At 35.9% G+C, this 12084-nt stretch overlaps 2 protein-coding genes across 2 annotated transcripts; both read left to right on the top strand.

Moving 5' to 3' along the window:
* The first annotated feature begins 1533 nt into the window (after nt 1–1533).
* On the top strand, nt 1534–3672 carry LOC138339069 (uncharacterized). The gene is made up of 2 exons (XM_069290375.1): nt 1534–3156; nt 3407–3672. The coding sequence occupies exons 1-2, from the start codon at nt 2430–2432 to the stop codon at nt 3418–3420; spliced, it is 741 nt and encodes a 246-aa protein (XP_069146476.1). The 5' UTR covers nt 1534–2429; the 3' UTR covers nt 3421–3672.
* Nucleotides 2016–2408, top strand: LOC138338891 (uncharacterized). The gene has a single exon (XM_069289975.1). It carries the CDS (start codon nt 2016–2018, stop codon nt 2406–2408), a length of 393 nt encoding a protein of 130 aa, XP_069146076.1.
* Nucleotides 3673–12084: the final 8412 nt, after the last annotated feature.

The raw sequence follows: 12084 nt of genomic DNA, 5'->3' as shown, positions 1-12084 counted from the left end.
AAAGAAAGTGATTTAATAACAAAATAAGTTAATGGTAGTAACAATAACTAAAGATGTTTATAAAACTAATTAATTTTTGTGAAATTATATTTTTACCCTTAATCACTATTCACTATGAAAGATGTTTCTAGAATTATTCACTATCTCTCTTAATATATTTTTGTTAAAATAAAATTATATTTTTACCCTTGATCGTCCTACCACTTCAATCTTTTATATAATAAAAATAGAAATATATATATATATATATATATATCGAAGAGTTTAAACAACATAATAAGTCAATAAACATAAAATCTTCATAAAGAATTAAAACAAAAAAATATTATAAAAAATTTATACAAAATTATTAAAAATAATTGACCTGAGAAAAAACTATGTGACCACAAATTACAATTAAGTCAAAATTAGAGATGAGGCATATTTTCTTGTTCCCTAGGATACCTTTTTCGTTATCATTCTGCCTAGGATTCTTGAGGAAAAAAGGAAATTGAAAAGTGAAAGTAATCAAAAGCAAACGAAAAAGTCCAAGGGAAAAAGAGCCGGAGGTGAACTTTTTAAGGGGGAATTTTATACAAGTTTGACACTTAAAATACTAATTATATCTTATTTCTCTTTTTTTTTTCAAATTATAATTTTTTAATATTTTTTGATGAAATCTAGATGTATTTATAAATGTTCTAATATATTGTGTTTGGTTTTGGATATAACTCTCAATGTTTCAATACATCGCATCTTAATTTCGAATACATCACTCAACATTTCGATATATCATCTATATTTTGATACATCACATAAAATGATGTACCCAACTGATACATCACGTAGAGTGATATATTCGAGAATAGAAGAAAATAGAAAATTTTTGTTATTTTTTCAAATGGTAGAAAATTTTTAAAAATATGGTAAAATAAATTGTATATTTAGGTAGGAAAAAAAAATTTAAAGGAAAGATAGAATATGGTACTTCCATCTATCTCAATTAATATAACTTACTTTAATTTTTAAGTAGTCTAAGCAATAATATTTATTTTTTAATATTTAATAATAATAATTAAATTTTAAATAAAACAACACAAATATTTAATGTGATTTATTTTAAACTATAAGTTTTTAAAAAAAATTATTTTCTTAAATTTTATATCATTAAATTAATATCACATACATTAAATTAAAGAAAGTATTGAAACAGGATCCTAATTCCCTTCCCTTCAACTATAAGCTCTCTATTTTTCTTTAAAATATATGCTTGTTGCGTGATTAAACAGTAAAATAATACTCATAATTCAAGCTAATAAAATCTCATAGAGGAAGAAGTTTTATTTTCTTCCTTTCTAGTTCTCTTTTCCCTAAAAGTTCCGAATCAATTAATTAATTATATAAAATATTCTTTAACATTAAAAAACATTTGTAAAAGTGATGAACAAGAGATAATTTGACCAATGGCATAAATCAGCCCACACGCGATATTTGTTAATACTCTAAACCAAACCAAGTAAACGTATCAAACTTATCTAGCAAGAGTGTTATTTCTTTCGTTTTAATTTATTTATTTTAATTTAATTTAATATGTTAAGAATGATAATATGAACCAGTATTGTATCACAAAGGAACGCGTCCCAGATAATATGAACCAACCTTGTATCACAAAAGAACACGTCGCAGAATCTGTTTCTGAAGCTTCTCCTAAAGTCTAAAGTCAAAATCGACTCAACATTCATATCATCATTTCTCAATCGAGAAATACATCACATTTTTTGTACATAGCACAAGATTCCTTAATTCGATACTTATTAGATGTTTCTTTTAGAAATTTTATAGGTGTATAAAGTTTGTTAGGAGTTTGTTAGTCTTTTAGATTATTTTACATCTTTGTCATTTTGTTATAGCATAAATAGTTGTTCTTTCTTCAATAAAAAATCACTCAGAAAATTTTCCCACATCTCATCTTCATTACTCTTTCAATTTCTATATGGTATCAGAGCATTGAAGATCCCTCACTATCCAAATCTTCAATGACGAATTTCACAACTAAGTCAGGTTCTCCATCTGTTGTTGTATCCAAAATTATGGATCAAAGCAGTTCTTATTTTCTTCATCCTTCTGACTCACCAGGAATGTCCTTGGTGAACTCCATTTTTGAAGGAAAAGGGTATGGAGGATGGAGAAGATTCATGCTCATTGCTCTATCAGCTAAGAACAAGTTGGGGTTCACTAATGGAGGTCGCAAAATTCCTGCTCCAAGCAGTCCAGATTTGCAGTCATGGAACAGGTGCAATGACATGGTCACCAGCTGGTTGTTGAATTCACTCTCTAGAGATATTGTTGATAGTGTACTCTACTTCAAAACAGCTGAGGAACTCTGGAATGATCTCGAAATCAGGTTTGGGCAATCAAATGGAGCTTAGTTATTTCACCTGCAATAAGAGATGAGTGATTTCTCTCAAGGATCACTCAACATTACAGCTTACTATACCAAAATCAAGGGGTTATGGGATGAACTTGATACCTTGAACACAAAGGGCATTTGTTCATGCGCTTGTGATTGTGATGAAAAGGAGAAAATGATGAAGGCACAACAAGATGAAAGACTCATTCAGTTTCTTATGGGATTGAGTGAGGCTTATGCTTCAGTAAGAAGCGACATCCTTATGATTTCTCCCTTACCCTCTTTTAATGTTGCCATCTCTCTTCTCATTCAAGATGAGAAACAAAGAGAGATATTTGTTTCTTCTTACCCTGCAGGAAACAATTCATCTTATTTGGTGGCTGATGGGAATGCACCACCTCAATATCCTGCACATGGGAACAGGTCTCAGACACCTGAATATAAAAGTAAAAAGGGTAATTCATCTTTGATTTGTTCCCATTGCATGAAAGTTGGACATACTGTTGACAAGTCTTATAGAATCATTGGTTTTCCCAGTGATTTGAAGTTCACAAAGAGCAAGAGGGATCCAAATGCTATCAGGAGCAATGTTGTACTGCCATTTGATTTGCCTTGCTTTCCCAATACTCTTCCAAATTTTGCAGGAATTTATGGAAATCAATTGACTCACGAACAGGTTTATCAGCTAGTTCATCTGTTGAACCAGGATAAGATCACTCAACCATATGCTAACCCTGTTGACCAAAGTGCAATGGTTGCTTATGCTGGTAACTCTTCTATGAAATTCTTAATGTGTTTCATACTCTTAAGTCTCTTCCACAATTCATCAATGTTACTTTGCCTAATCCCTTTAATGTGAGAGTCACTCATTCAAGAACTGTTGGTATACTTCCTAATCTATTCAATGATGATGTTCTTTATATTCCCTCATTCAATTTAAACCTTCTCTCTATGCATAAGATGTGCATACAATTGAATTTTTTCATTAGTTAATCATAAACTAAATGTGTTTTGCAGGCCCCCTTCAATAAAGAGGCCTCTGGTTCTTGGTGAAGCTAAGAATTGTCTCTATCAAATGTTCTCTTCCAGCATCAAGTCTCCAAGTCACTCCAAGAAAGCTGAAGTTTCTTTTTCTAGTCATAGTTTTCCCTATTGCAATTCATTATCTAGCAAGGATAATTCTGTTTTTCACTTGTGGCATTTAAGGTTGGGGCATCTTCCTGTTTCATCAATGAACAAATTGTCTAGTTCTTTTAAACCTGATTCTAATTATGTTTGTGATGTTTGCCCTCTAGCTAGGAAAACTAAATTGTCTTTTCCTATAAGTGTTATCAAAACCAAAACAATATTCGAGTTAATTCACATTGACACATGGGGATCTTATAAAAATGCAACTTAGAATGGATTCAAGTATTTTCTCACCATAGTAGATGACTATAGTAGAGCTACTTGGAACTATCTTTTTGGGTAGCAAGTCTAATGCCTTGCAATGTTAAAACACTTTATTTTCATGGTCCAAAGACAATTTAACAATAAAGTAAAGTCCATCAGATCTGACAATGCTCTAGAATTGGGGAAGGGAACCATTGTATCTAAATTTCTTCTATCTCAGGGAATTTTACATCAAACATCTTGTATTTCCACTCCACAACAAAATAGATGTGTAAAGAAAACATAGACACCTTTTAGAAACCTCTAGAGCATTATTATTTCAATCTAATGTTCCTATTTGCTATTGGGGTGAATGTTTACTCACTGCCACTTTCTTAATCAACAGGTTTTCCTCTAGAGTTCTCAACGGTAAAACACCTCATGAAGTTTTGTTTGGTTCTCCTCCTAAGTACCGGTTCCTTAAGGCTTTTGGGTATCTTTGTTATTATTCCACTTTAACTCAAAATAGATCGAAATTCTCACCTAGAGCAGTTCCTTGTGTTTTCTTGGGGTATCCTACTGGACAAAAGGGATACAAACTCTTATCTTTGGACACAAAAAAGTTGTTCGTGTCAAGGGATGTTCATTTTCATGAATCTATTTTTCCTTTCAAATCCAGTTCCTCTTGCCCTTTTATATTTTCCACTTCTCCCTCTCTTCCAGTATATGAACCTCCTTGTTCTCATCCTACTCCACCTCAGGAATCTATTATCACCACTCCTCCAAATGATATTCACTCTCCCAGTTCTCCCTCTCATGAACCTGATTCACCAACCAGTTCCATTCAATCCGTTCCTTCTCCTGTGATCATGGATTCACCTAGAAGATCTTCTAGAACTCACAAACACCTTGGTTATTTGCGTGATTATTACTGCAATAATGTCTCCCTCACAGATCTTACTTCTTCTTGTTTCTCTCCTCATATCCATCCACAAATCTTTCCTTTTTCAGCCTTATATTCTGCTAACCAACAAGTGGTCAATTCTTTTTCCCCCATTGTTGAACCTACTGGATATGCACAGGCTGTTTTGAACCCGGGTTGGCAGGTGGCTATGGATGATGAAATCAAGGCCTTTATTGCCAACAAAACTTGGGATGTCGTTGAATTACCTAAAGGCAAGAAGGCTCTACCATGTAAATGGGTCTATAATGTGAAACATAAGTCTGATGGAAGTATTGAAAGACTTACGGCACGACTGGTGGTCCGTGGTGACATTCAAAGAGCTGGGATAGACTTTACTGAAACCTATTCACCTGTTGTGAAGATGGCAATGTTTCATTGTATTTTAGTCATTGATGCCAAGAAGAATTATCCTCTTTATCAACTAGACGTCAATAATACATTTCTTCATGGAGACCTCAATGAAGAGGTATACATGAAATTTCCTGCAGGACTGGATGCACCTGGTCCTTCTCACGTATGTCGACTTAAAAAATCACTCTATGGTCTACGTCGACTTCTCGACAATGTTTTGTGAAAAATCACTCTATGGTCTATGTCGACTTCTCGACAATTTTTTGTGAGATTTTCAACTACTTTACTATTCAAAGGATTTATTTCCTCACTCAATGATTACTCTTTATTCTTGAAACATTCAGATTGTCTTCTCACTGTCATCGCCATTTATGTGGATGAAATTGTTATCAAATGTGATTATGCTACCAACATCACCCAACTGAAATTGTTCCTTGATGCTGAATTTAAGGTAAAGGATTTCGAATTTTCGCACTACTTCTTAGGTCTTGAAGTATTCAGGGAAACTCAAGGCTTGATTGTCACTCAACGAAATTTTTCTCTCGAACTCCTATCTGATTTCGAATGTGAACATTTACCTCTTGCCTCTTCACCATTCTTTCCTTCTATTAAGGTTTCTGCTCGTTCCGGTGAACTCCTTACATATCCTACTACATATCGTAGACTAATTGGTAAACTTAATTATCTTACTCATACTAGACCTGATCTCTTATATGTTGTCCAACATCTATCTCAGTTCATGCAAAAGCCTCGTCTTCCACACTTTGATGCTACTCTACATGTGGTTCGTTACCTTAGACTCCATCCTGGTCAAGGTTTATTCTTTACTGCAGAAACTTCTGTTTCTCTTCTTGCTTATTGTGATGCGGATTGGGGATCTTGTATTGATTCACGGCGATCCGTCAGTGGGTATCATATTATTCTTGGTAGCTCACCTATCTCTTGGAAATCCAAGAAACTACACTCTGTTTCCTTATCATCTGCAGAAGCTGAATATCGTTCCATGAGATGCATGGTGGCTGAACTAACATGGCTTAATCGTCTTCTTCATGATTTAGGTGTTCCTCCAACACTGCTCGTTCATGTTCATTCTGATAGCCAAGCAGCTATACACATAGCCAAGAACCCATTTTTTCATAAACAAACGAAACACCTAGAACTTGACTGTCACTTCGTTAGACAACAATTTCTTGTTGGTTTATCTCTCTTTCTTATGTTCCTGCCTCATCACAGCTTGTCGATCTTCTCACCAAGCCCTTATCTGGACCATCACACCATACGATTCTAGGCAAGTTGGGTCTCGTTTCTCCTCCCTCCATCTTGAGGGGTGGTGTTGAGAATGATAATATGAACCAGCATTGTATCATAAAGGAACACGTCGCAGATAATATGAACCAGCCTTGTATCACAAAGGAACACGTCGCAGAATCTGTTCCCGAAGCTGCTCCTAAAGTCTAAAGTCAAGATCGACTCAACATTCATATCATCATTCTCAATCAAGAAATTCATCAAATTTTTGTACATAGCACAAGATTCCTTTATTAAATGCTTATTAGATGAAAGACTCGGGTCAAAAAGGGAACTCTACAGTACGGCTTGAGCTTTTGACTAACAAATTCGAATAGAGATTCGATCCAGTATAATTAACTCAAGTAATGTTCAATGGCCTTATAGATTCATGTCATGTGTACTATATAATAATTTATGGTTGGAAAAAAAGTCAACCAACCTTGGGCCACAAGATAGTTCCATGTAGGCCGAAAAGTGGTAGAAAATCATTTAATAAAATAAGTTTCGGGGGGTAATAGGACCTTAGTATAGTATAAGTGTGTCTTTGAAATTTCGGACATAGGTTGAGGAGTACTTATGCATTATCCCTATTTGATTCATTAAATATTTTATTTTTAAAAAAATGAGGAAAAAAATTCTCTTTTAGTAATAGAAAAATAAGTAATCCATAATTTTCATAAAAGACAGTAAGACTGGGCAACGGAACGGGACGTACCGGTACCGTTTCGGTTCGTTTTGGTTCGTCCCGTTTCGGTTGCCTACGGAACGGGTCGGGATAGTCTAAACCGGTACACGGAACGGGACGAACCGTAATTTTGTACCGGTGTACCGGTACCGGTTCATCCCGGTTCATTTCGATTTCGGTCCGGTTCGGTCCGGTTCCGATCCAGTTTATTCAATATATATTATAATTTTTTTTATATTTTATATTTTATATAATTTATATTTATATTTTTTATAAATTATATTTTATAATTCAAAATTTTCAAATTAACCGCCCCTGGAGTCTGCACTCTGCATAAAGCTGCAGTGCACTGCAGCTGCAGCCTGCAGCCAGCCCCCCCACCCCCTACCCTTTTCCCGAGACCACCCGGACCAACGACTTTAAACGAAAAAATTTAAAACGGCTAGTTTTTTTGTTTTATAAATTAGAGTTGTGTGTAAAATTTTATATACAAATTACAACTTACAAATTTAAGTCTGAGTATTTAAGAGAATATATATTTCCAAATTACATTCATATTTATAACTTATATCATTTGGTCATTTGGTGTATTTTGGAGGAGGAATCTTCTTCAAATTTCAAGTTTCGACATCAATATTTTAATTTTCATTATAATCGTTTGTTCTTACACAAACGTTTGGTAACTTCGTTCCACTCTCTAATCTTATATTTATTTTTTGTATTTATTATTTAACTTGTAAGTTGTTCTTGTTATATTATTGTTCTTGTTAAGTTTCGTATTTTATAATTTATAATTTTATATCATGGAGTCTTCTAAAAAAATGGAAGTAAAAAAGGTCTAGTAGAATCAGTAAAAAATTAGTTTAAAAAAACTAATAAAGGTGCTAGTTCGTCTAAATCTAAAATTCCTCTTGTTAGAATAAATACAGATGAATTTACGCATGTGAATGAAACTAGTTTTTCCCGTCCCGGTCCTATAAATATTAATTCAGATAGTCCTATGATTTTTCATTAACTCTATGAAAGACATTATGGTATTAATCAAGAAAATGAAGAAGTGGAAACGGATGAACAATTAAATTTAGATGAAGAAGTAGATTTAGATGATACACCGACTAGCCCGCCGCCGATCTCAATACAGTCAATAGTATAGGTATTGAAGCTCCACCTCCGGTTGGAACTACTCATCCTCCTATTATTCCAACTAGAGGTAAGACCAAGGTACAACGTTCTTTAAAATCACATGTGTGGAAATCTTGTTATTTGAATGAAGAAAAAACTTTTAGTATATGTAATCTTTGTAAACAACATTTTAAATATACATCTGGTGGGACGGGGGGTTCAACGGGGGGATTAAAAAAACATTTGATTAACAAGCATAGTAAAGAGTGGTTTGCATATATGTCTTCTCTTGAAGTTGTTGGAAATTTTAATGTTGAAGAATCGATTAGAGGATCAAATATGGTTCAAAGTGAGTTAAATACTTCGAACCCAAGTGGTCCTCTTACACATCGAACCTATAACAAGGATCGTGATCGTGAAAACTTTGATAAAATGGCTGTTGTTTGTGGTTTACCTTTTAGTTTTGGAGAACATCCGGGTTTTATTGCTTATATTCGTGAAACATATAATCCTAGTTTTAAAGGTTTATCAAGAAGCATGGTAAAAAGAGATATTTTCGAATTTCAAGAAAAATATTGTCAATATTTACGTGCCTATTTTGAACTAATGGATTGTAGAGTTGCTATTACTACTGATATGGGTCGTAGTCCTAATGGTTTTGATTATTTAACTGTTACAGCACATTGGATCGATTATAATTGGAATTTAAAAAAAAAAGAATTATTGGTTATAAAATTTGTCAAAAGAAAAAAACTGGAATTTATATTGCTACTACTTGTAACGACCTGTTTAGTCGTTTTGAACAGCAGAATTTATTTCTGGAAAAACAGGCTGAGGCGACAGACCCCAAAACAGACCGTCATGGGCACGACGGACCGTCGCAGGGTCTCATTTCAAAACACTTAGAAAATCTGAAATTGGGTACTGAAAATTGACTCTCTGAACTTCGTAACGAAATGGCAGGACGGACCGTCACATGTGTGACGGACCGTCACAGACTTTTTGGTGGAAATTGACTCTCTGAATCTTGCGACGACCTGCAGGACGGACCGTCGCAAGCACGACGGGCCGTCGCAGGTTGCGTAATCCCAGTCTGGGTCGGATTTCTTTATACGTTTTAAGGGACGTTTTTTATGATTCCTACTTTAATTATAAAGTTAGTGGGTTAATGTTAATAAGTCTAATTACTTAGGGGTTAAAAGAGGTAACCTTAAGTTAATTAGTGGGTTATTATTGTCATCTTTTATTCTTAATTATATACTAATTAGGGTAAAAGAAAGAGGGTTGGAATAAGAAAATTTGAAAACACAAGAGAGGGAGAAAACGAACGAACAGGGAGAGAAGAAGAACAAAGCTTTGGGAATTTGCTTGCTTGATCACTAGTCTTCGGTGGAGGTAGGTTATGGTTTCTCTTACGATATTCGTAGTAAACTCTTAATAGCGAATGATATGTATTGATAATATTGTAAACCCTGCTATGTGCTTAATTGTATGCTTGCATGAATGTAATTATGTAATTGTGATTATATAAGCATGATGAAGTTATTGAATCCCAAATCTTGCAAAACCCTAATCTCTCTGTTAATAATGAGGCCTTGGTATAAAAGAAGGCGTGATGAACTACAATAATGAGATTAATGATGCCTTGGTAAGAAAGAAGGCTTGATGAATTGATAGAAGGAGATTAAGGGATCGGGTGTCACGAATCGACACGTAGATTTAGGGAATCGGGTGTCACGAACCGACACGTAGATTTAGGAGATCGGGTGTCACGAACCGACACGTAGATTTAGGAGAACGGAGTGTCACGTACCGACACAAGAGGATTAATGAATATGAGGGAGCGGAGTGTCACGTACCGACACAAAAGAAATAAAGATAATGAATCTTGAAAGATGGTAATATACTCAATCTAATGAACGTAATTCCCAAATGAGTATGGTATTGAGGCTTGAGTCCTCATGTGTGAACTTGACGGTCATTGTTAATGATATAGTACTTGTTGTTGCTACATGTTGAGTATCATAGTTGATTTTATGATATTACTTGGTATATATTGATTTCTATTTTGAGTTGGCCGATGATATCTACTCAGTACCCGTGTTTTGTACTAACCCCTACTTTTATGTTTTCTTTTTGTTTATTTGTGGAGTGCAGCAAACGTGCCGTCATCTTCGACTCAACAGTAACTCTAGCCAGTCTTCATTACTCCGGATATCAGGGTGAGCTAATGCTTCTAGCTTGGACTGGATCTTCCTCTTCATGTCTTGATGCCTTGAAGTTCCGGCATGGACTAGCTTTTATGTATTTTTAGCTTCTTAGAAACTCTTAGATTTAGTAATTTGATCATAGATGTTCTTGTGATGATGACTTCCAGATTTTGGGAAATAATAGTTATTGAATTGGTTTTTATTAATGAGTTTAAGTCTTCCGCATTATTTTATGACGATATTACATTGAAATGTTAAGGTTTATATTGGTTGGTTCGCTCACATAGGAGGGTAAGTGTGGGTGCCAGTCGCGGCTCGGTTTTGGGTCGTGACAAACTTGGTATCAGAGCATTAGGTTCGTTGGTCTCATCACACAAGAACGAGTCTATTAGAGTCTTAAGGAACGGTAGGGGGACGCCTTTACTTTTCTTTGAGAGGCTATAAGACTTTAGGAAAATTCCATTCTTTCTTTCTTTCTTTCGTGCTATTACTTGGATCCAATTGGTATCTAGGTGATAGAAATTGGTATCTGACCATCTTCACTCTGTTTCGCAGATGGTTAGAACTAGAGCAACAACTGCGCCAACACCAACGTCGGCAAGACAAGAAGCGTCCGAGCCAGCCACTGGGGCTGTAGCTAGAGGAAGAGTAGCGGCAAGAGGCCGTGGTAGAGGTCGTGGGAGGACGTCCTCTAGAGAAAGAGGACGAGCACCTAGCCCGTCTGATACTAGGGTGGTGACTCCTCCACCGACTGAGGAAGTAGTAAGTGAGGGTGAGGAAGGGGAGAATGAACAAGTGGAAAATGAGGAATTGCCACCCAACCTACCCCAGAGATGATCAATCAGGTTCTCGCTTATCTTAGTGGGTTGTCTGATCAGGGTCAGGCCCCTCCAGTGTTTTCTGCACCAACACCTCCGATTTCAGAGGTACAACATGCAGCCACTATGGCACCTCGTATGGATGCCTCATTGGACATAGGCACGTTTCCACGTCTGACTACTGGGCCCTATAATGACAAATGATCAGCATGAACTTTTCAGTAAGTTCTTAAAATTGAAACCTCCAGTCTTCAAGGGTGCTGAATCTGAGGATGCTTACGATTTTCTGGTTGACTGCCATGAGCTACTACACAAGATAGGTATAGTAGAACGGTTTGGTGTTGAGTTCGTGAGTTATCAGTTTTAAGGGAACGTCAAAATGTGGTGGCGGTCACATGTTGAGTGTCAACCAACGGAGGCACCACCTATGACTTGGGCCTCATTCTCTAGCTTGTTTATGGAAAAGTATATCCCCCGGACTTTGAGGGATAGGAAAAAAGATGAGTTCTTGAGCCTAGAGCAAGGTAGGATGTCGGTCAATGCATATGGGGCTAAGTTTCATGCACTATCTAGATATGCCACTCAACTTTGTTTCAGTCCACAAGAGCGGATTCATCGTTTTGTGGGGTTGAGGTCAGAATTGCGGATTTCAGCCTTACAGGTAGCGGCTACGGCAAAATCCTTCCAAGAAGTGGTAGATTTCGTGGTAGAGGTGGAAGGATTGAAGCCAGATGAATTCACCATGGCATCGACATCAAAGAGTTTTCGAAAGGGAGGTGAGTTTAATGGTTCTTACTCTAGAGGACAGGGTTCCGGAGGTTACTCAGTTCGACCCATTCAGTCTTCACTACAGACTGTAGTTGGGGGTCCACCTCAGACCGGTC

This window comes from Solanum lycopersicum, chromosome 10, assembly GCF_036512215.1.
Source record: "Solanum lycopersicum chromosome 10, SLM_r2.1".
NCBI classification, from domain to species: Eukaryota; Viridiplantae; Streptophyta; class Magnoliopsida; order Solanales; family Solanaceae; genus Solanum; species Solanum lycopersicum.
Note: the sequence above shows the minus strand (reverse complement) of the source record. Positions and strands in the feature narration are given on the sequence as shown.